The sequence below is a fragment of the Mixophyes fleayi genome, chromosome 9 (genome assembly GCF_038048845.1).
Source record: "Mixophyes fleayi isolate aMixFle1 chromosome 9, aMixFle1.hap1, whole genome shotgun sequence".
Taxonomy (NCBI): Eukaryota; Metazoa; Chordata; class Amphibia; order Anura; family Limnodynastidae; genus Mixophyes; species Mixophyes fleayi.
Window position 1 is genome coordinate 125,407,326 of NC_134410.1, and position 24,044 is coordinate 125,431,369.

A 24,044-nucleotide genomic window follows, 5' to 3' on the forward strand; every position below is an offset into this window, starting at 1 on the left:
CCAAGCGCTACTTGCATCCTGGAAGTATTAAGGGACCTTAAGGATCCGGCATTTCCATATTAAACGGTCTTTTACTTACACACTCATTGACATCTACTTATCCCCCGACCAAATTCTTTATCACTTCTTTTCTTATGTCCCTTTGTATATCCTCTCCTAATCCAAGCTTCCTTTAGCATTTCTCAAACCCATTTTCCAAGTTTCATTTAGCAGTTCCCAAACTCTCTTTATCCTAATCCCCATTCCTTGCACTATCCTAAAGCCATGTACATTTCTTTACAATCCGATCCTAGACCTCACTTATCTTCTAGTTATCTTCTCCAATCCAAGATATGTTTCTTAGGTGCACTTTCTAAACCCACAGATATATTTAATTACTATTTCTTAATCCACTGGCTATTATTGTGAGACAACAATTTATCAGTATCAACAAACTCATCACCACAACGCAAGCAATGTGAAGGAAAAATACCTTTATTTGCACAAAGAACAAGGGAAAATCAACCAGGGTCATTATCTGCTAATACCCAGCAGGAATTAAACTTCAAAGCAGCAGTAAAACTTTTCTAGCTTATGTACAGCCGCCTAGATCTCTAGTTTTCTCTCCTTACACTCTTTGCATTCGAGATTCCACCACCAACATTCCGCTGAGATCAACAATCTATTTACAGCAATTAAGGAGAACTTCACCATACCAATCCTTCTGGTCCTCACTGCCACTTTCAACACTGTTGATTACTTACTTCTACTGCTCACCTTTCACTCCATTGGTATCCATGACTGTTCTTTCCTGGTTTACTTCTCACCACTCCTTTACTGTCTCTACTTCTGGGACAACCTCCTCTAAACTCCCACAATCTGTTCAGTTTCCACACGGACTCTGCTTTTCTCATTGTACACCTCTTCTTTGGTGAACTGATTTGCTCCTTCGGCCTCCAGTCCCACGTCACCTCTGTACTGATGACACTCAAATTTACTTCTCCTCCTCTAACCTCTCCCCTTCTATACTGTCATGTGCCCAACTGTCTCTCTGTTATTACTACATGTATGCCCTAACATTACCTACAGTTGTCCAAAACAGAGCTGATCATCTTCCTCCTCCCAGAGACACCGCATTCTCTCAAATTTCCCTCACCGACCAGAACACAACAATTTCCTCCGTTTCCCAAGGTGCTACCTTTGTGTCACCCTTAACTCCGCTCTCTGCATCACTACTTTCATTTAGTCTTTCGCGGTTCTATCACCTCCACTTTTGAAATATTGGTTTACCCTTTTCTTATGCAAGATGCAAACAGATCTCTTATCCATTCTCCATTCTTCATTCAATAAATCCGGCTTCTCCCAGATGTTTAGTAATAGGTTTATACTTCAGGGATGAATTGTCACAGCCTGCTCAGGTTGCCCTTGGTTTACCACTTGGTGCCAAGTGTCTTTCAGATGCCAACTTCCCATTGAGGATCCCTTGGATACATCCGTCTTGAATGAGCTGCTACCAGGGAGGTCAACTACTTTGCTGGTCTGACTTCCAGTTATTGCATTGTTGTAGACAAATGTGCACCAGGACGCCTAGCTTTGGGGAGCAAGATCGGCAGTTTGCATGGGCAGAAAAGCGAGGACAAGATGTTCCTAGTAAAGTTGGGAGTGGGCGCACTTTTGCACTGCGATGGGCAGATCTGTGCCGATACAAGATTTCAGTTTATGGAGTGAAATTATTGAAATGAAGCAAAAATAGTGCGCATTTCTGTTTCTACTCTACTAAAGGGCTTCACTGTTGCACCAACTCAGAAGATTGTGTCTCTTCCTATGATTTTAATGGGACCAGTTTTCTCTATGTTGCACTTCAACGAAGAGTGTAATAAAATGCTTCACACACACACAAAATTGACACCCGTAGCAAAAGACATTCCCCCATGTCCTCAAAGTCTAATGACTAATACAAGCCATGTAAGGCTAAGTAGTATTTGAGGACAACAAGTGTAAAGTTTATAAAATGACTGATTGTTGACCATAACAATAGTCAGATTTATTTTCAGAACCTCAAGTATCAAAATTTATTATAAGATGCCACAAAATGTCTGTAGTGCCGTACATGATATAAACAGACAGCAACAATCCATAACCCATTACATAGTACATGATAAACAAAATACAAAGACCAGATATACTGAGCAAACAAAAAAATACACAGATAACTTGGTAATGCAAATCAAATTATTTACAGGATAGTGAGTGAGAGTGATGGGAATGTCCAACGTGAAGTGGGCCTGAATTCAAGAAAACAGGGCTAGGGATGCAGGACTAGAGGTAGAGAGGTTGATGGAATAGTAGAGGGAGAACATAAGGAAAGAGGGTCGATCTCATGAAATCTTACATCCTCAAGAGAAGATACGAATAGGGTGGTACTGAGTGGATGAGTGGAGGTGATAGTCGAGACAAGCCTTGGAGAGTAGAGGCTGACCTGGTATGGGAGATCGGTCCACAGCTGGGGAGCAGCCTGGGCAAAATCAGGTGATTGTTGATTATATGGAATATATTTAAATCTAGCTACAGACATATTTTGGTACGCATATGTGGTAAAGAAATGCGTATATTTACGCCCTACAAACGGACTTCCGTCCAACTCTAAATGAAAAACTGATGGGGCTCTTATTTGTTCGCGCCAAGCTTCTGATACTACAGAAATGAAATTTGTTTATCAGAGCACTTTCTTATCCTCTTATCCGCTAGATTTTGCTATTATTTGCGCCCTGTGTAGAAGAAAGACACTTTATAGATATTGTGTATATCCTGATATGTATTTGCATTCCTGCCATTTCCCTCTCAGGTCTTGCAGCTGTTTTTGTGAGCTGAGCGAACTCCTAAGCAGACTCACCTTTGTTAATCACAGTTCCTTACATAAGTGGGCTAGTTGGAACAGGCGGGGTTCTCTTTTCTCTAGAGGCAAGCTGCAGAAGCATGATACACCTTTGTGTAGTAAAATTATTGGGCATGTGAAAACATCCCTTTTTGTGTTGCTGGAGATAAAGCTGTATTTATGTTCATCCTTTAACCACTAAAGAGAGTTGTATTTAAGTTATATTGCTGATTTTAAGCAGATTTACGGTTTTATGTTTTGGTTGCTGACATCAATTAAATAAACCTGTGTTTTTTTCCAACAAGCCTTCAGACAATCAAAGACTTATTATTACAATATGGATACACTGCTTAACTTTTTCATTACGAAAAACATGGAGAGACTCCAAAGTTTTCTGATCCTCACAGGACTCTAATTCAAGTGTCCTTAGTAAATCTATATGCTCCTAATTCGGAATTTTCGCACTTAATCTTTCACATTCTGGGCATAATTTTATTAGGTGTTATGTTCTTTGGTGGTGGTCTTAATCTACACATGCAGCCTCTCATTGGTGGATCCACTACCTCAAAACTGGCCACATGAATGCTGAATGTTTTGCAAAAACAACTCGAAGGCTTATCAACTACTAGATACTTAACTTCCCTGCTAAAGGGTTCACCTTCTACTGGTTCTGCATGACTTATATAGTCATAAAGAGTATGCATTTTGGAAACTCACATGGTCTGAGTTATGATCTCTGTGTCACATGATAACAAAAAATGGATGTTGTATACTTGCTGGGATTGGCACTACTGAATCTGGAGGCACAGAGTCTAACGCTCCGCTGGTCTTCGCCAGGGACCCCCCGCAAGGAGGTATGGATTTTGCTGCATGTGCGCACAGGTCGGGGTTCTCCAAAACAGCTACAAGTGAAGTAGTAAGTGAGAGGAGTAGTCAGGGAGTCTGGGTTAGAGCCGAGTGGGATGTGAGGTACCGGAATAGAATCCGAAGGGAAGGTCAAAACAAGCCAGAGGTCAAATGCCACAAGGAGAATGTAGAGCCGAACGATATTTGAGAGAGTGGTCAGGGGAAGCCAAAAATTCAGGAACCAATAGGAGTCAGGACACTGGGAGACATGAACACTGGAGTACTGGGGACTAAATACTCTGGCGCCCTAATGGTACTAGAGGCTCTATATATATATATATATATATATATATATATATATATATATATATATATATATATATATATATATATATAGGGAGAGGGAGCAGATTAATTACCGGACATCACCAGCCGCCGTCGGGTTCAGAATTGTTAGGCAACCAGGCTCAGGACCTCAAGAGGACCTCAAGAGGAAGCAGCAGTCATCCCAGTGAGAGCAAAGAGGGCCGGTGCCTGACATTCTGGAATTATAAGGCACAGTGTAACAATTTCTGGACTTGTAGGACAACTGAAGGCTGGATTCCATGAAGCAACAGTAATTTGTGGTTTAATTAACAAGCAGAGGTCATGCTTGATTGGTAAACAATCTGTGGTCATCAATTAGAGTTCAGACATTGAAAGCCACAGGCAGGATCCAGGTACTGAGCACAATAATCTGGCTCAGACTGAATGTCAGAAGCTGTTTGATATTCCCTGGTAATTGCAGGAATCATTGTCAGTTGTGGATTGATGTGGTTATAATCTTCACACAGAGCATGTCCAAGGTGTTTATTTCTTTTTGCAACAGTGTGTGTTCTGAGCATAGTCCAGGTGTTTGATTAAATCTTTTATGATCCTGGAGTGGTTGAAAACTGAGCACCCAACAAGGGAATGGTGACGTAATCTCTCCTATCACAACCATCCGTGCATCAGACTGTGTCAGAAAATCTGGATGACTACGTCTTCCTCAACTTGGCTCCTAATGTCTTTACTACTATGGGCCACCTTCAAACCTGTGATCAAGGGTCAAGAAATAAAGAACCAAGACTGACCTGACCTTCAGCTTCTTTAAGCAACTTCCTACACTATCTGAGGAAAAACACTGCTGCCTCCAGAGGTGATGACTTAAGCTGGGTACACACTACACGGTTTTCGTCCAATAATCGGCTCAATCAGCCGACATACGACCGCTCTTTCAAAAGTCGGGTCAGTGTGTGCAGTGACACGATGGTCAAAAGTCTGCCCAAATGGACGATTGTCGCCTCATTTGGTTGGTCGTACCATTTAATATTTTCGTTCCAATCTCGTTTCCATTCTGTAGTTTGTATAAGTTTCCGACCGATCCACAACGGTGAGTACAAAATTACAGTCATTGCTCACGACAACATGGCTGTAAAAAGTCGCTAAAGGGACGTCCGCTTTTCGCTTTATCGTCCTAAACAAGGCTAGTGTGTATGCAGTCCATGGACCGAGCGATCGGACCATCGATCGCATGTAAAATCGCTCGGCATAAAAAGTTGGTGGCAATTTCTGTAGTGTGTAAATAGCTTTAGGCTGGGTACACACTACAGAAAATTTCTCCTGTTGCAGTATGGTTAACGAGTTTACCATTGACTGAAAAATAAAAAGTCCCGATCAGCATGCCGATTCATATGTACACACTAAATACATTTTACACCATTTACCTTCAGATCTGTGCTCTTCATCCGTCATTACCAACGGCTGAAAAGATGGTTGCAGTCTTCTCATAGATTGCTCACATGTTAAGCTAATCCTGTTATAAATCATTCGTAAGGAGTCTGGGATTCCACGTTCATCTCCTCTTGCAGGACCAGCACCTCTATTTGGGAATTCTGATTTGTCTTCCTGATCTTTCACATATCACCTTTTTGGTGAACTTCTCAACAATTCCTAACAGTTGCTGACAAGTTGTATATTAATAATAGCGTTCCCCTCCATGATATGGGGTCTCTGTTTAACCTGCTGTGATCTGAAGGGTTTAGATAGGCTTAGTTAGCCCATTTATGAAAGTTAAGGTGACTTAATGCATTTAATTACACTCTTATGCAATAATCCAACTGGGCGAGGCTTTATTCTACTTACTATATCGTCCAACCACATATAAAAAAACAAACAATCAGGTGATTAAACAGAAATCCTGGCTTTCACAAGAATAATCAACAGAATACTAGGCAGGTATCCTCAAGAACTTGGCCTAATCTGCCTTATCAGAAAGAACAGAATTCCGGCATAACAGAAATAGAGAACTGTTACAAAGTCTTCCCTTACGGGAACCTCGCCCCACACAAGGTCAGCCATATGTACAAGACGTTTCCATTATGCTTTGGAGCAGTTGGAGATGCTATCCGTATGTGGTGGACATGTGCGCATATGCAAATATTATGGAAAAGAGTCTTTAGGCTCATATCCAATATTCTATGAATTGTTACTCCACTGTTTCCAAAATATCTGCCAAAAACAGATTTACAATTGGGAGCACTCATCTCCCTGGCTGCTTGATGTTGTGTGGCTACCATATCCACTATATCTGAAATCCATAGCAGTGGCTTATCACTGCTATGGAAGGAGAAAGAACCTTCGTCAGCGTCACTTATAACAGTTACATGTTCTGGATCCAATGGCAAGGCTCTCTGTAGACAATACCTCCCCATAAATCTCAGCAGGAACCATTACCGGGAGGAGAGAGCATAGTTTCCTTGTCACTTTTTCCTATTGTATCATCATTCCTATATGTCAGTCTTTCTTTCTCATTATAGCCCCAATTATATTTTCTTCTTGTTGGTTAGTAATATATCATTGGCATTGTAATTGTTGTTGCTATAGTTACTAAGGTACAAATAATAATATAAATGTTTTTAGCCCAACTTACTCCTATCAATCAATTGTGTTCGCTGTGGTTGATCTTGCTTCCAACATTTATAGATCTGTTGTGTGTCGTCTTTTCAGCTGCTTTGTTAAACTTATAAGACCTTAATAAAAAAATGAAATAAAAAAAAAAATGAAATGAGACATTACAGAGAGAAGAGAAGATCTAAGAGTGAACAGAGGTAAAAGAGAAGAGAAGATGTGAAGAAGAAAAATATTGACCTTTGGGTCATCCTAACCCATTGCATTAAAATGTTAGATTCAGTTAACTTAGGTAAGAGACAGAGACCAAACATTGTCTGTATGAGTTTCTTTAGCAATTCATTCTCAGTTGTTGCCTTTAGCATGGCTTTCCATTTGGCATTTGTCACTGTTATGTATGCTATAACGTCGTGTACTTCCAGATATTAATCCTCCTGTTTTTTCTTTTTGGTTGGGGACGTCTTTGGTTTCTAGTGTACTCATAATTCCTATTCTGCAATTACAATGTTATTATTTGCAGACATGGTGAAGCTCCCAGCAGGGTTTTTGAAATATTTGTGGTCTGCTTCAACCACTGGTCTCTGGCCATAAACGTAACGGTGGAATTACTCACATCCCACTACTGTAGTCACTATTTCTTTCTCAATCGGTGTGTAAGAAATCCATACTGACAGACGAGGCAAAGGCCACTGACTTTCCTTCTTGAGTGAGTACTGCTTCTAGCAGTGCTATGTTATGTATACACTCAAAGAACAGAACCAGGAATCTTAATACTGTCCCCTGTTTGCTTGGTTATGAGTTCTTTGATGGTCTCTAAAGCTTTTAAAGTATTAGAATCGCATATCCATCCCGTGCCCGCTTTGAGTAAGGTTCAAACAGTTGAACATGCCTAACGCAGTCTCTAACTCTGGTTTGTTGGTTCGGACATCTCCATGTCTGCTTTTATTTTATTTTGATCTAGTTTTATACCTTCACTGTTTATTGTGGTACATTTTGTTCTAGCAGTGTAGACAGGAGTGAAGGCATGCGCTCCGTCATGCTTTTTTTATGGGAAGTTTCTCTGGTTTTCACTAATTACTCCTACTAGTGCTTCTTGGCAAAGCCCTGCACTGACCTAGTGTAAGTCATCTGCACACCAGTGTGATGTCCTCAGCTGTAGGAGACCCGTCGCTGCCACCACCAGGCTCCTTCTCTGGCACCTGGAACCGCTCACACCTTTTGGGCAATATGTAGCTGCTTCAGCACCTCTGTGTTGGTTGCTCTGACTGATCACTTCCTGACCGCTTATGTGGGTGCATTTTCCTGTCCTGTGTCACATTAGTATATTTATCATGGCTGTGTAGGTCCTGTATCACATTGTTATATATATATATCATGGCTGTGTATGTCCTGTATCACATTGTTATATATATATATCATGGCTGTGTATGTCCTGTATCACATTGGTATATTTATCATGGTTGTGTATGTCCTGTATCACATTGTTGTATATATCATGGCTGTGTATGTCCTGTATCACATTGATGATGATATATCATGGCTGTGTATGTCCTGTATCACATTGGTATATTTATCATGGTTGTGTATGTCCTGTATCCTATTGTTGTATATATCATGGCTGTGTATGTCCTGTGTCACATTGTTGTATATATCATGGTTGTGTATGTCCTGTATCACATTGTTGTATATATCATGGCTGTGTATGTCCTGTATCACATTGATGATGATATATCATGGCTGTGTATGTCCTGTATCACATTGGTATATTTATCATGGTTGTGTATGTCCTGTATCCTATTGTTGTATATATCATGGCTGTGTATGTCCTGTATCACATTGTTGTATATATCATGGCTGTGTATGTCCTGTATCACATTGTTATATTTATCATGGATGTGTATGTCCTATATCACATTGTTGTATATATCATGGCTGTATATGTCCTGTATCACATTGTTGTATATATCATGTCTGTGTATGTCCTGTATCACATTGTTGTATATATCATGGCTGTGTATGTCCTGTATCACATTGTTGTATATATCATGGCTGTGTATGTCCTGTATCACATTGTTGTATATATCATGGCTGTGTACGTCCTGTATCACATTGTTGTATATATCATGGCTGTGTATGTCCTGTATCACAGTGTTATATATATAATGGCTGTGTATGTCCTGTATCGTATTGTTATATATATCATGGCTGTATATGTCCTGTATCACATTGTTGTATATATCATAGTTGTGTATGTCCTGTATCACATTTATATATATATCATGGCTGTGTATGTCCTATATCACATTGTTGTATATATCATGGCTGTATATGTCCTGTATCACATTGTTGTATATATCATGTCTGTGTATGTCCTGTATCACATTGTTGTATATATCATGGCTGTGTATGTCCTGTATCACATTGTTATATATATCATGGCTGTGTACGTCCTGTATCACATTGTTGTATATATCATGGCTGTGTATGTCCTGTATCGTATTGTTATATATATCATGGCTGTATATGTCCTGTATCACATTGTTGTATATATCATGGCTGTGTATGTCCTGTATCACATTTATATATATATATCATGGCTGTGTATGTCCTGTATCACATTGGTATATTTATCATGGTTGTGTATGTCCTGTATCACATTGTTGTATATATCATGGCTGTGTATGTCCTGTATCACATTGTTGTATATATCATGGCTGTGTATGTCCTGTATCCTATTGTTGTATATATCATGGCTGTGTATGTCCTGTATCGTATTGTTGTATATATCATGGCTGTGTATGTCCTATATCACATTGATGTATATATCATGGCTGTGTATGTCCTGTATCACATTGTTGTATATATCATGGCTGTGTATGTCCTATATCATATTGTTATATATATCATGGCTGTGTATGTCCTGTATCACATTGTTGTATATATAATGACTGTGTATGACCTGTATTACATTGTTATATTTATCTGATGCTGTGTATGTCCTCTATCACATTGTTATATATATCATGGCTGTGTATGTCCTGTATCGTATTGTTGTATATATCATGGCTGTGAATGTCCTATATCACATTGTTGTATATATCAGGACTGTGTATGTCCTATATCATATTGTTGTATATATCATGGCTGTGTACGTCCTATATCACATTGTTGTATATATCATGGCTGTGTATGTCCTGCATCGCATTGTTGAATATATCATGGCTGTGTATGTCCTGCATCACATTGTTGAATATATCATGGCTGTGTATGTCCTATATCACATTGTTATATATATATATCATGACTGTATATATCCTATATCATATCGTTATATATATCAGGGCTGTGTACGTCCTGTATCATATTGTTGAATATATCATGGCTGTGTGTGTCCTGTGTCACATTGTTGTATATATCTGATGCTGTATATATCCTGTGTTACCCTGGTATATTTATCTGGAGCAGTATATATCCTGTAACACACTGATGTATTTATCTATAGCTGTTTATGCCATGTGTCACTCTGGGAGTTTTATTGTGAAGTGTATATATCATTTATATCATCAGTATATTTTATAGGTGCTGTATTTGGGCTGTATCCCCGTCTATCAGAAGATGTATAATTTGGTTGTTTTACTAGAACATAGATGAGTCAGAGAGATCTATGCAGTGTGTGGATTCTGTGCTTCTTCTCTTAGTTATAAATAGTATTTAAAGAATAGAAGCAGAGATGGCCTGGGGCAGACTGTCACTGGCAGGACTGTGAGCTGCCTGCCCGCCTCTCTCTACCCCCTTTCTGTATCCTGCCAAGGTTTGGATACATTCATTTTCGTGTATTTGCTCTCTTCCTTTCTATCTCATGTTCCATCTTTATCCCTTTTTCCTGTGTCCAGTATCAACATACCTTTATACATGTCATTCCTTTTCCCCTCCAGTCATTGCTGTATTTTCCTGTTGAGTCAATCTTGTATCCTAACTGAACAGAACATTGCTTTATAACGGCATGAAACGTTTTCAGTGGCCTATCTCCCTGTTATCTTTCCACAGAAAGCTCCCATTCATATGATATTGGATACAGCCTGAATGACAGAGTCTACAAAATCTACAGTCCTCCTTCGAGGGGATCTCACAAAGACATGGGATTGCCACCATCACCCAGAGCCCTTTTCTTTTTCCTCTTCTTGCAGAGAGGCATTGAGGCCCAACAGAATACTCAGCCTCACTCTATTAAGATAGACGGGGACATTACTTTGGGAGGGCTCTTCCCTGTTCACGCCAAAGGTCCAGCAGGTGTCCCGTGCGGAGAAGTAAAGAAGGAAGCTGGAGTACATCGGATGGAGGCTATGCTGTATGCACTGGATCAAATTAATGGCGATCCCGAGCTCCTCCCTAACTTGACACTTGGGGCGCGTATTTTAGATACGTGCTCCCGGGACACCTATGCTCTAGAACAGTCTCTCACGTTTGTCCAAGCGCTGATTCAGAAGGACACTTCGGACATTCGTTGTTCCAACGGAGAGCCGGCCATTCTCAGTCGTCCAGAGAGGGTTGTTGGCGTCATCGGGGCTTCGGCCAGCTCAGTCTCCATCATGGTGGCCAACGTGTTGAGACTGTTTGCTGTAAGAGAATCTTCTGTTCGTCATTATGTCTACCTGCTCTGATGTGCCACCTTCACCAGCAGATGTGTCCACTCTGCCTCCTGCCTATTCAGCACGGATCTGCGATAGCGACGTTGTTCTTATAACATGTCGTTTTATAAAGCCCTCGTTAGCTGGTGAATGCATGTTGGTCTGGCATTGCATGACTCTAGAGTCCTGTAGACTTAGGTCTCCACTTAACCTCGTGGTGTTCTACCAGATTGTTTAAATAGTTTGTCCATAGAAAAGTAAAAAATTATCTTGCCCACATGCAGAGCATAGTAATATAATACTGTAGTGTTCAACTCCGGCTACCCCATACTTGTTGAAATGGCAGTGCCTTTTGGCACCCCTGTTCTTCTGTTCCCTATGCCCTCCACCGTGCTGAAACTAATACAGTGAGGCCACTTGCTACAATATTTTGGCCCGCTCCTCTTCACATGGCTTGGAGAATAGTCCACTTGTGTATAAAAGGGTGGGCCTGACAAATTATAGTTGAAGCTGCACCTTGCTTCAGCACTAATGCCAAAAGAGACTGGTGGTTGAATAAGCTGCAGGGTTAAAGAACCACCAAACCTAATATTCTATGAAAAAGCATCTTGTAAGATTCACCAAAGTTTGTATAAATTCCTATACCCTGTAACCTTGTTATATACTTAACTTCAAACTATTGTCATCTGTTTCCAGTTATATAAAGCTTGGAAATGTCTTCTGAAATCTCCTTCAATAGACTTACTGACAGTAAGTTAGTGCCCAGGAAAGAATAAATTAATTTTTATTTTAGTGTCCCTTAAAGTTACAACATACCACAAATGCTTTAGGAGAAGAGTAGACTTTCTCTGACAGTTTAAGCTGTCCTGATAGGAAAGTACAATATTAGTTTTCAGCTATGGTGAAATTTGTGGCATTAATCCCCAGTCACACCTTTCCAGGATGTATGTTCAGCAATGTCAATGCTGCAGAGTGTTTCAAAGGGGAACTTTTATTGGGGAATGTATGATGATGGCAATTTGTAGAGACATCTGCATGTTTAAGATCGCTCTGTGGAGCTCAGGTAATAATAATATTAATGCTTTGGTCTTGCTTAAGATGTTAGACTTCCAGCCTTTTACCTGTGAAATAGGCAACAACTCTCCAGCTTAATTTACAGTCATATTGTTGTACTTTTGTGTGTGTCTGTGTTTTATTTGGGGAATTTCAGTGAGAGCTACGTTCAAACATCTTGAGGCTTCCTACCTAGTGTCATTTATTATATTCGTTTTACTATAGTTTTGTAATGCTAATGAAAAATATGTAAGCTGGTATGACAAAAAAAATAGCTTGTTTTCCATGGCCCTACACCCACTGGCATTGTCACTAGCATTCTGAAGGGCTGCGTTGGAATATATGTTTTTTTCCAAATACATTGTGTGTTCTCCCCAGAAAATATTGCCAGCCGGATGTCATTAAGAAGCAGCTGGACGGGGGCAGCTGTAATACCTTGTAATAATAATGAAATATGTTTGAGGTTATTGTCCACACCTGCCAGGACTGGTCAGACTGGTGGTCAGTGGTCTAACACACACTGCTGGCTGCAGTGCTCACACAGTGCCTGTTCTAATAGGAGAAGCAATGATTTATTCTATTATAATAGGATTCTGTTGGGCTCCAAGAGCCGGGTGAGAAGTAAAACCAGCCGGATGGAGCACCCGGGAAATAGGTGCTGGGGAGAACACTGCTTTGTGTTACATTCACTTGCTATTACCATAAGTAAATGCATTGGGGAAACCTATGTGACCTCCATGACCTTGAAAATGCTAGTAACAAATGCACACAGACACATTTGCATTTCACAGATATTTGCACTTGTTTGATTTTAAACACAAATGCAACACCAGTGAGTCTAAGGTCTAACAGAAACCATTAATTGGCTGTTGCAACACCCAAATGTCCCCAATTAATAAAATATAAATAATACAGCACAGTGGTACACAGAAAGGTGTTTATGTGCGCAAAATGTATCCACCACCGTTTCTGTGCGCCATTATTAGTTAGTGCTTGTTCACACCACAGTCTAGTATAGATTCTGCTTCACTGTGATTGCACTGAGGATAGGGCAGGGACCAGAATCATTGCACCCAAACTCAGCACACCTCCCCCATTTACATACAAGCACACCGTAATATCCAATGGGAACATGTCATGCTACTTCCCGATGTGGAATATATTATATAGTATATCAATATGAGAGGTGCTCCGGCATCAGTGATCCTGATAGATTCTCTTTTAGGCTTCATGTACAGAATGTCTAAGGCCGCTTAATCGGTTATATGTTCCCTTAAAAGATATCTCCACACAAAACTAACATTTCCGTTCAGTTTAATGTTAATCTAATGATGGTTACAGAGTCAGACTAGAGCTGTTTGCGTTATATTACACTACAGATATGTGTTAGCCTTCGTAGAGCTATAATGTATCAAAATATATCAGATAAACCCAAAATAGATTGTGTGCACCGATTAAGTCAGCCTTTAGGTACTTAGACTGTCAGTGCATAGACATAGACACCCTACCCTGAGTGTTGTCAGCTGTAGAAAAATCACTGGGCAAGCAATAGATCAAGCAGAAGCACATTTATTATAGTTTAGAATACAAAACTTCTGCATTTGCCATTTTTGAAGGTTTTTATCCGTTTGGTACTATACTATATACGGTAGACAGTTGTATTATGTTATAGTTACACTATCCGAATAGAGATCTATGCTCTTTGTCAGACAATAGATGGCTAAACTGTGTTAGACTAGAAATAGTTGCGCTGTGTCGAAATACATATAATTAACACCTGGCCAAATATAGAAATACTACTTATACCCTATTACTGTCATACTGTATTATATTAGTGTTGTTTATCTTGTGCCATACTGAGTATATTAATGATTACAGTATGTCTGACGAGAGATACGTATATTGGTAAATATTCTGTCTGACTAAGGACATGTGCACTGTATAAGACCAGATATGAATTCATGGTAACAAGCCAGAGATTTTTACACTGTATCAGGCAAGAGATGGGTACATTCTGCAAGAATAGAGTCAGTTTCAATGTGTCATTCTAGAGGTATTTGCTCTGTGTTTGACGAGAGAAGAGTGCACGGTGTCAGGATATGATTGATTAATGTCATCCTAGTGATAGTGATACTGCTTAAACTTTGTCAGACTACTGCAGGTTACAATCAAATCAGACTGAGAGCAGTTACAATGTGTCAAACTATAGAACTGTGTAAAATGATATGGTTACACTGTGTCAGATTGGAAATGATTATACTGTTTTCAGACTTGTCATAGTTTGTGTATATTGTGTGGAAGGGATAATTACACTCAGGCTATAAGACTGTAGCAGAGAAGTGATGGTCACAATGTGTCAGACTACAGATGATTAAATCAATTAATATCTGACTAGGGACCGCTGCTTAGACTATAGATTATCTATGTGTGTCAAAATAGAGACCTTCTAATGACTTAGACTGTAGATGCTCATAGTAATCGAATTAAATGTGTAAGGCTTTTGTCAGGCTACATTGGCAGTATGCAAGGTTAGAGATTATGTAGGCAGTTCATGACACCCACCCACGATGTGCTGAACTGGGGATTATGCTCATGTTTCAGACTAGAGATACTCGGTGTGCCACATACAGACGCTGAACATTTCTTATTTTAGCATATATCAGGAAAGCAAATGTTTGCCACACTTGTGATACATAGGACTGCACTGATGCTAGACAAGGCAGCAATGTCTCATTCTGCGAATCGTTGTATGTTGTGGAATGAAGCAATATCGGGTATCTGAGTATCACGTATTGCATCTCTTTCAGATTCCCCAAATAAGCTATGCCTCCACAGCCCCGGAGCTCAGTGACAATAACCGGTATGACTTCTTCTCCCGCGTGGTGCCACCGGACTCCTACCAGGCGCAGGCCATGGTGGACATTGTCAAAGCGCTTGGCTGGAATTACGTGTCCACACTGGCGTCTGAGGGCAACTACGGAGAGAGCGGAGTGGAGGCTTTTGTTCAGATCTCTCGTGAAGCTGGTGGGTTCCTTCTGTAGGACCATACAAGGAGACACCTTCAAGTTTTCTTTTTCTATTATATTTTTGACAAATGTTTCCAAAGCTTCACCTTGTTTTCAGCAGCACATTACTCTTACATTTACTTTGCTCTCTGTATGTTTAGTAAAGCACGAGAATTAAAGTTGTATCCTTTATGTAAAATATGTCTGTCTGTCCTGTCCTGCAGGAGGGGTGTGCATTGCACAGTCTATTAAGATACCGCGGGAACCACGCCCTGGGGAGTTTGAAAAGGTCATACGAAGGCTGCTAGAGACACCCAACGCTCGTGGCATCATTATCTTTGCCAATGAGGATGACATAAAGTGAGAAAAATATATCCCCCTACTTATACATCCCTGTACACAGCCACCCCCTCCACCCATTTTTAAAAAAGTTTTCGTTAAAAACACTTTTCAATGTATTTTCCAATCCACCAGTGAATACTTTATTGCCTTGCTTATAACTACACATTGGCTAATGGTGCATTCCTATTCTGTCTAGATATTATGTTGTCTTAAGTCATGCAGTTGGCTCACGCAAGTGGTTTTCTTCTGGTAGGCGTGTTCTAGACGCAGCTCAACGAGCCAATCAGACAGGTCATTTCTTGTGGGTGGGGTCAGACAGCTGGGGCTCCAAGACCTCCCCCGTCTTGGGTTTGGAAGAAGTGGCGGAGGGTGCTGTAACTATCCTGCCAAAAAGGGCATCTATTGATGGTAAGTAAACAGTCTCATTGTAAACTCTTGCTGTCAGTGAGACACACCTTCACTTGAAAACGCAATACTGTCTCTTTTTTTAGGCTTTGACCAGTATTTTATCAGCCGAACCCTGCAGAACAACCGGCGCAACATCTGGTTTGCAGAATTTTGGGAGGATGATTTTAAATGCAAACTGACTAGGACTGCAGCCCAACCAGAAGAGGCCAGACGAAAGTGCACTGGTATTTTGAAATTAAGCAATGATGGGGGTGAATTTATTTGTGTACTTTCACCACTGAGTGGTAGCACTGTGCACGGACTACTGTACTGTACAAAACAACACAGGGTTAAAGTGTTAACACAGGGTTTTTATAACTTCAACATGGGCTGTGGTGATGTCCGAGTTGTAGCACCATAGCCTTAATTTAGTTATTTTATGACGTTGCTGTGCTTGGAACGGCTATTGATGGGTTTGGTAGATCCATACTGTGCTAGTGTTATCTTGGCAGCCATGTGGATACTAGTGGGTACAATATACAGTTACTATGATGTTGTGTTTGTGACTGTGCTCAATATGGTATTGTGGGTGTCTGGTGTGTTTATGAATGTGCTGTACACGTACTAGGCCATGATGGATGTAACTTTCATTACAGGGGAGGAGAGGATCGGGAAAGAATCGTCTTACGAACAAGAAGGAAAAGTTCAGTTTGTCATTGACGCGGTGTATGCAATGGCTCATGCATTACACAATATGCACATAGACCTTTGTGCGGGCAGCGTTGGCGTCTGTGACAAGATGGACCCAATGGATGGACGACTGCTCCTGCAGTACATACGCAGGGTTAACTTTAATGGTGAGAACCAATCTAGACACTCAATATCCCGGAAGCTTATTTAAAGTACACTTTCTTACTGTCCCTATGTACTGGAAATTAATAAATTTAGCGTACTAGATCTTGCGCCTCTTCACTACCTTCCCATATTATTCCCTGCTCAGGTAGTGCCGGAACTCCTGTGATGTTCAATGAAAATGGAGATGCACCGGGCCGATATGATATTTTCCAGTATCAGATGACCAATACCACCGCTCCATCCTACAGAGTGATTGGACAATGGACAGAGTATCTGCGGTTTAATGTAAGAGCTATCCTGTTAATACACCATGCGGTTATACTTGCAAGTATACGTATTTAATTACACATAATAGGATTTATTTAACTTCTATAAGGAAAAAGAGGTATTGCCCATAGGAAACAATCAGATTCTAGCTATTATTTATCTAGTACAATCTAGAAAATGAGAGCTAGAATCTGATTGGTTGCTATGGGCATCACCTCCATTTTTCCTTTTATTTTTGAAGGATTGATACATTTACCCCACAGAATTCCACTCCTTGATGTAGATTTAAAATAAAATATGATACTTAAATTAAGGAAGTCTCAATCTCCCCTCACTTTCCCATGTTCAGTAATGGCTCAATGAAGACATCTCCCCCATCCCAGTACATTCTGTGCCAGAATTAAGGGGTTCCCACTTCCAGGAATTTTTCTGGGAGGGAGGCGTTCTCTCAGGCAGCACCCACAAAGAGACGCAGTCAGTGAGAGGTACAGAGAGTGTAGCTAAGAATGCTAGCCCACGACTGAAGGGCCAGAAGTCCCAGCTGAATGAGATATTTAACCCCTTCTTAACCCTTCTCACCAGAGAACCTATTGAGAGCCAGCTAGCAGCTATTACAGTGGAACCAGGGGGAAATTAAATGAGTTGAACTTGGACACTGACCTGTCAGTCAATCCCCGTGCCATCTCTTAAAGGGGGGAGGTGTCAGGATGAGAGCATAAATCTGATATGATAAAATAGAATATTGAATGTCAGGGCCCAAATAAAATATTGCATTGATACCTAAATGAACCTGATTTTCAACTCAGATAAATGTTTGACCAAATGTTTTTAAAAAGGAAACAATTAGCCCAGTAGGAGGTAATTAGGTTGAGCAAACCCTTTTGTGAGGAGACCTGCTTAAGATATGCAGAACACAGACAACTATTGTTTTTGATCATGTATTCCACTTCCTAATTGACTTCACACCAGGGTTGTGAATGACAGGTACTGGCGGTATCTGGGAACAGTTATAATCACATATCTTTGGAAAAGGTATGTCACATTGTCATAATTCTATCATGTTTGGCATCAAAAGATGGACAAATTCATAGGGGATTTATTAATAATAAAATTGGGTCTGTGTGACACTCCACAGAAAAGTTAGGTCACATAGTATAATTGAGTAGTAAATCAGACAACATGCAAATGGTGATTGAAAAAAGTGTTATAGGCCGCAATCCCCTGGTGGTAGAAAGAGGTTTGGAAGTGACTTTAAAAGGCTGAGACCAAGTACAGCAAATTTTCAGACTTTTGGGAAAATCAATCCATGTTGATAAGCTGTCCATCTTCCTTGACAATTTCCCATGGCACATCGTATGCAATTCATGTAAGTGACACTCTGAATGTAACCCCTTTTATTTTTACTTGTTATGTCAATCTATTAATTGTTTATTCATTATTTTTTGTTATATCTGTATGCCCTGTACTTTTGTATATTAAATCTATAAATTAATATGTTGCGTCCTTGATACTCTAACGAATCCATTAGCCTGTTAAGAAGAATATAGCTCGACCAAGTTAACCCTTTGAATGCCAGTGTGTGATTTGTTGATACCTTTTATTAGCCTGTTAAGAAGAATATAGCTCGACCAAGTTAACCCTTTGAATGCCAGTGTGTGATTTGTTGATACATTTGATTACCAAGGTGTGTGTACTTGCATTTACATTTGTGTAACAGTCTGGCGGTGTGAAGAGTTAACCCTTTGCTTGCAATTAATAAAGGGGAAAGCCCAAATTGACGATTGAAAAAATGCTTTCACATCTCTCATTTTACTTTAGCACTGGTACGTCATATAGTGTAAAAACAAGCGAGGAGCATTAAAAATACTAACAAAAGCACATGGAAAATTTTATTACAGTTTAGGTAGTAAAACTTAATGTGCACAAAGTGCAAACGAAGGTGCTTAAAACAAGGTGTGTTATTTCGGCTCGTACTGCATTGGGACCTTGTCAAAATATAGAAATATGTACACAAATATAATTTTTGCTATGGTCTGTTGCTGCCTGCCCCAGATCTGTTCCAGCTGTCTTTTTACATCAGCTGAGGATGTGCTTTTCTCATTTTCCTGTTACAGATTGAGGAGATGCAATGGTCTGGTGGCCAGCAGGACATACCATCGTCTGTATGCAGCCTTCCCTGCCATCCTGGAGAACGGAAAAAGATGGTAAAGGGGGTGCCATGTTGCTGGCACTGTGAGTTGTGCGATGGGTATCAATTCCAACTAGACGACTTCAATTGCCAGGTTTGCCCCTTTGACATGAGGCCCAATACCAACCGAACTGCCTGCCGCCCAACGCCAATTGTGAAACTGGAGTGGCATTCTGCCTGGGCTGTTCTGCCTCTTTTTTTGGCCATTTTGGGCATCCTCAGTACCCTTTTTGTGGTGGGTACCCTGATACGCTTTAACGATACGCCTATTGTGCGGGCATCCGGACGAGAATTGAGTTATGTTCTGCTCACAGGAATATTTTTGATGTACGCAATCACCTTCCTGATGATGGCAGAGCCGGGCGTGGCTGTTTGTGCCCTTCGTCGGCTGTTCCTGGGTCTAGGCATGTGCATTTCGTACGCTGCTCTTCTGACCAAAACCAACAGGATCTACCGCATCTTTGAACAGGGAAAGCGCTCGGTGACCCCGCCTCGTTTCATTAGTCCTGCCTCTCAGTTGGTCCTCACCTTCACTCTCATCTCCGTGCAGTTGGTAGGCACATCCGTGTGGTTGGCAGTATTGCCCCCTCACAGCGTAATTGACTATGAGGAGCAACGGACACCCAACCCCGAGCAAGCCAGGGGAGTATTGAAATGCGATATGTCTGATCTGTCCCTGGTCAGCTGCTTAATGTACTCCATCCTGCTGATGGTCACCTGTACTGTATACGCCGTGAAGGCCCGTGGGGTGCCCGAAAACTTCAATGAGGCTAAACCAATTGGATTTACTATGTACACAACTTGTATTGTTTGGCTGGCATTTGTTCCCATCTTCTTTGGCACCGCACAGTCCGCTGAGAAGGTGATTTACGTCACTTGGCCATCATTACTCGTTCTGTTTACCATAAAACATCATTTCAGTTGACAACTCTTGTGCTAACCATTGTAATCTCATTCTGCTCAGTGTTACATGGCCGAGAATACATTGATCCATTAGACTGTGGTCCATGGAAAGTCCATTGTTTGAAATTCATTTCATCTATCCGTCTTTGGGAGATCATTACCAGCATATACATGGTCCATTGAGTTCTCATCCAGTGTACCTCCATGGGTTGGACTCATTTCACAGTACTCATTATCCCAATTTCAGTAATGCAGTCGACTTTCTAATTTTACTTCATTCACTTAGATCTATATCCAGACCACCACCTTGACAGTGTCGATGAGCTTGAGTGCGTCTGTCTCTCTGGGAATGCTTTACGTTCCCAAGGTTTACATCATCCTCTTCCACCCTGAGCAGAATGTGCAGAAACGTAAGAGGAGCTTCAAGGCAGTCGCAACAGCCGCCACAATGTCTACCCGTCTGTCCCAGAAAAACAACGAGCGCCAGAATGGAGAGAGTAAGCCCCCTGAAAAGAGCCTGCCTGAGAGCAAGTGATTCAGGTAAAGGTATCTAGACAACATACAATATCTTGTCGTTTTGACTGTTCTAGGCAGTGATGAGAGAGTGATAGATGAAAAGAGACTGTTCTAGGCAGTGATGAGAGAGTGATAGATGAAGAGAGACTGTTCTAGGCAGTGATGAGAGAGTGACTGATGAAGAGAGACTGTTCTAGGCAGTGATGAGAGAGTGACTGATGAAGAGAGACTGTTCTAGGCAGTGATGAGAGAGTGATAGATGAAGAGAGACTGTTCTAGGCAGTGATGAGAGAGTGACTGATGAAGAGAGACTGTTCTAGGCAGTGATGAGAGAGTGACTGATGAAGAGAGACTGTTCTAGGCAGTGATGAGAGAGTGACTGATGAAGAGAGACTGTTCTAGGCAGTGATGAGAGAGTGATAGATGAAGAGAGACTGTTCTAGGCAGTGATGAGAGAGTGATGGATGAAGAGAGACTGTTCTAGGCAGTGATGAGAGAGTGACTGATGAAGAGAGACTGTTCTAGGCAGTGATGAGAGAGTGATAGATGAACAGAGACTGTTCTAGGCAGTGATGAGAGAGTAACTGATGAAGAGAGACTGTTCTAGGCAGTGATGAGAGAGTGACTGATGAAGAGAGACTGTTCTAGGCAGTGATGAGAGAGTGACTGATGAAGAGAGACTGTTCTAGGCAGTGATGAGAGAGTGATAGATGAACAGAGACTGTTCTAGGCAGTGATGATAGAGTAACTGATGAAGAGAGACTGTTCTAGGCAGTGATGAGAGAGTGACTGATGAAGAGAGACTGTTCTAGGCAGTGATGAGAGAGTGATGGATGAAGAGAGACTGTTCTAGGCAGTGATGAGAGAGTGACTGATGAAGAGAGACTGTTCTAGGCAGTGATGAGAGAGTGACTGATGAAGAGAGACTGTTCTAGGCAGTGATGAGAGAGTGATGGATGAAGAGAGACTGTTCTAGGCAGTGATGAGAGAGTGACTGATGAAGAGAGACTGTTCTAGGCAGTGATGAGAGAGTGACTGATGAAGAGAGACTGTTCTAGGCAGTGATGAGAGAGTGATAGATGAAGAGAGACTGTTCTAGGCAGTGATGAGAGAGTCACTGATAAAGAGAGACAGTTCTAGGCAGTGATGAGAGAGTGATAGATGAAGAGAGACTGTTCTAGGCAGGGTTGAGAGAGTGACTGATGAAGAGAGACTGTTCTAGGCAGCGATGAGAGAGTGATAGATGAAGAGAGACTGTTCTAGGCAGCGATGAGAGAGTGATAGATGAAGAGAGACTGTTCTAGGCAGTGATGAGAGAGTGATAGATGAAAAGAGACTGTTCTAGGCAGTGATGAGAGAGTGATAGATGAAGAGAGACTGTTCTAGGCAGTGATGAGAGAGTGACTGATGAAGAGAGACTGTTCTAGGCAGTGATGAGAGAGTGACTGATGAAGAGAGACTGTTCTAGGCAGTGATGAGAGAGTGACTGATGAAGAGAGACTGTTCTAGGCAGTGATGAGAGAGTGACTGATGAAGAGAGACTGTTCTAGGCAGGGATGAGAGAGTGATAGATGAAGAGAGACTGTTCTAGGCAGTGATGAGAGAGTCACTGATAAAGAGAGACAGTTCTAGGCAGTGATGAGAGAGTGATAGATGAAGAGAGACTGTTCTAGGCAGGGTTGAGAGAGTGACTGATGAAGAGAGACTGTTCTAGGCAGCGATGAGAGAGTGATAGATGAAGAGAGACTGTTCTAGGCAGTGATGAGAGAGTCACTGATAAAGAGAGACAGTTCTAGGCAGTGATGAGAGAGTGATAGATGAAGAGAGACTGTTCTAGGCAGTGATGAGAGAGTGACTGATGAAGAGAGACTGTTCTAGGCAGTGATGAGAGAGTGATAGATGAAGAGAGACTGTTCTAGGCAGTGATGAGAGAGTCACTGATAAAGAGAGACTGTTCTAGGCAGTGATGAGTGAGTGACTGATGAAGAGAGACTGTTCTAGGCAGTGATGAGAGAGTCACTGATAAAGAGAGACTGTTCTAGGCAGTGATGAGAGAGTGACTGATGAAGAGAGACTGTTCTAGGCAGTGATGAGAGAGTGACTGATGAAGAGAGACTGTTCTAGGCAGTGATGAGTGAGTGACTGATGAAGAGAGACTGTTCTAGGCAGTGATGAGTGAGTGACTGATGAACAGAGACTGTTCTAGGCAGTGATGAGAGAGTGACTGATGAACAGAGACTGTTCTAGGCAGTGATGAGAGAGTGACTGATGAACAGAGACTGTTCTAGGCAGTGATGAGAGAGTGACTGATGAAGAGAGACTGTTCTAGGCAGTGATGAGAGTCACTGATAAAGAGAGACTGTTCTAGGCAGTGATGAGAGAGTGACTGATGAACAGAGACTGTTCTGTTTAAAGTTTTAATGGAAAGTACTACATATATGGTATAAATACATGTTTGTGCCATTGTCCTATTAATAATATACTCAGGAAAGATGAGGGAACAAAACAGCTTAAGAGGGTGAAATCTATCCCACAGGCCACCAGGTGCACTGGAGATGGGACTGTCAATCACAGCTTGTCCCTGACGCAGGGGGAGCTCTGAGAGAACGGTGACTTTCTCCAGTTGCCAGGGCCAAACAAACATCTTATTCCTCTTCTCTGAAAGGCTTTGTGCACTAAATTTTCAATGGTGCCATATATATCCATACATACTCCACCTCATCCAGCTCCTCAGTATCTCTCACCCCACACAATTACATTTGCATTTGTGATTAAACAAGACGCCCAGATTTGGCCAGGTCCACCAAACAGAAGAAAGTAGACATCTGTGGGCACAAGAAACCCACATATAACACATTTTAGTAGGGGAGGTGGACTCCATAATACCTGCACCCCCTGCTTCTATGGTTGTTATACCTTCTCCACCTATCCTGTTGTCCAAAAATGTTCACGTCCAACAGTTTACCACGTCTTGCAGAAGCCGTGGCAGGAAAATGGATTTGCTCTGCACCTCTGTACTTCTCTAGGTTCAAATATTACCCTTAACCTATTAATAGCGATATTCTATTGCTGAAAAATCAAAAATCCCAATTGAAATACTACAGGTCTTGTCCGATACATCATACATGTTACATAGACGAAGTTGAGGCTTCTGGAGTGTGGTAACTTTCTACCTTCACGCTCCACTCTCTGTTCAGTGACTTTGGTTCTGTACTGCAAAAGTCACGCCAAGTTGTTCCTGCGCTGCCCCGGACATGTGGCTAGCGCAATAG

The 24,044-nt window shown here is 41.3% G+C and overlaps 1 protein-coding gene across 5 annotated transcripts in view; it reads left to right on the forward strand.

The window, feature by feature from the left end:
- Positions 1 to 24,044, forward strand: part of LOC142101255 (metabotropic glutamate receptor 6-like) — a 94,352-nt gene that overhangs the window by 11,906 nt on the left and 58,402 nt on the right. For 2 of the 5 annotated variants that reach the window (XM_075185585.1, XM_075185586.1), the window contains 9 exons: positions 10,676 to 11,247; positions 15,117 to 15,333; positions 15,539 to 15,674; positions 15,910 to 16,064; positions 16,148 to 16,288; positions 16,700 to 16,900; positions 17,044 to 17,183; positions 19,280 to 20,215; positions 20,543 to 20,802. In XM_075185585.1, coding sequence (XP_075041686.1) covers positions 10,765 to 11,247; positions 15,117 to 15,333; positions 15,539 to 15,674; positions 15,910 to 16,064; positions 16,148 to 16,288; positions 16,700 to 16,900; positions 17,044 to 17,183; positions 19,280 to 20,215; positions 20,543 to 20,791 — 2,658 coding nt within the window. In that variant the 5' untranslated portion in view covers positions 10,676 to 10,764 and the 3' untranslated portion in view covers positions 20,792 to 20,802. The remainder of the gene's footprint in view (positions 1 to 10,675; positions 11,248 to 15,116; positions 15,334 to 15,538; positions 15,675 to 15,909; positions 16,065 to 16,147; positions 16,289 to 16,699; positions 16,901 to 17,043; positions 17,184 to 19,279; positions 20,216 to 20,542; positions 20,803 to 24,044) is intronic. The other 3 variants (XM_075185589.1, XM_075185587.1, XM_075185584.1) reach the window with 2 other exon arrangements.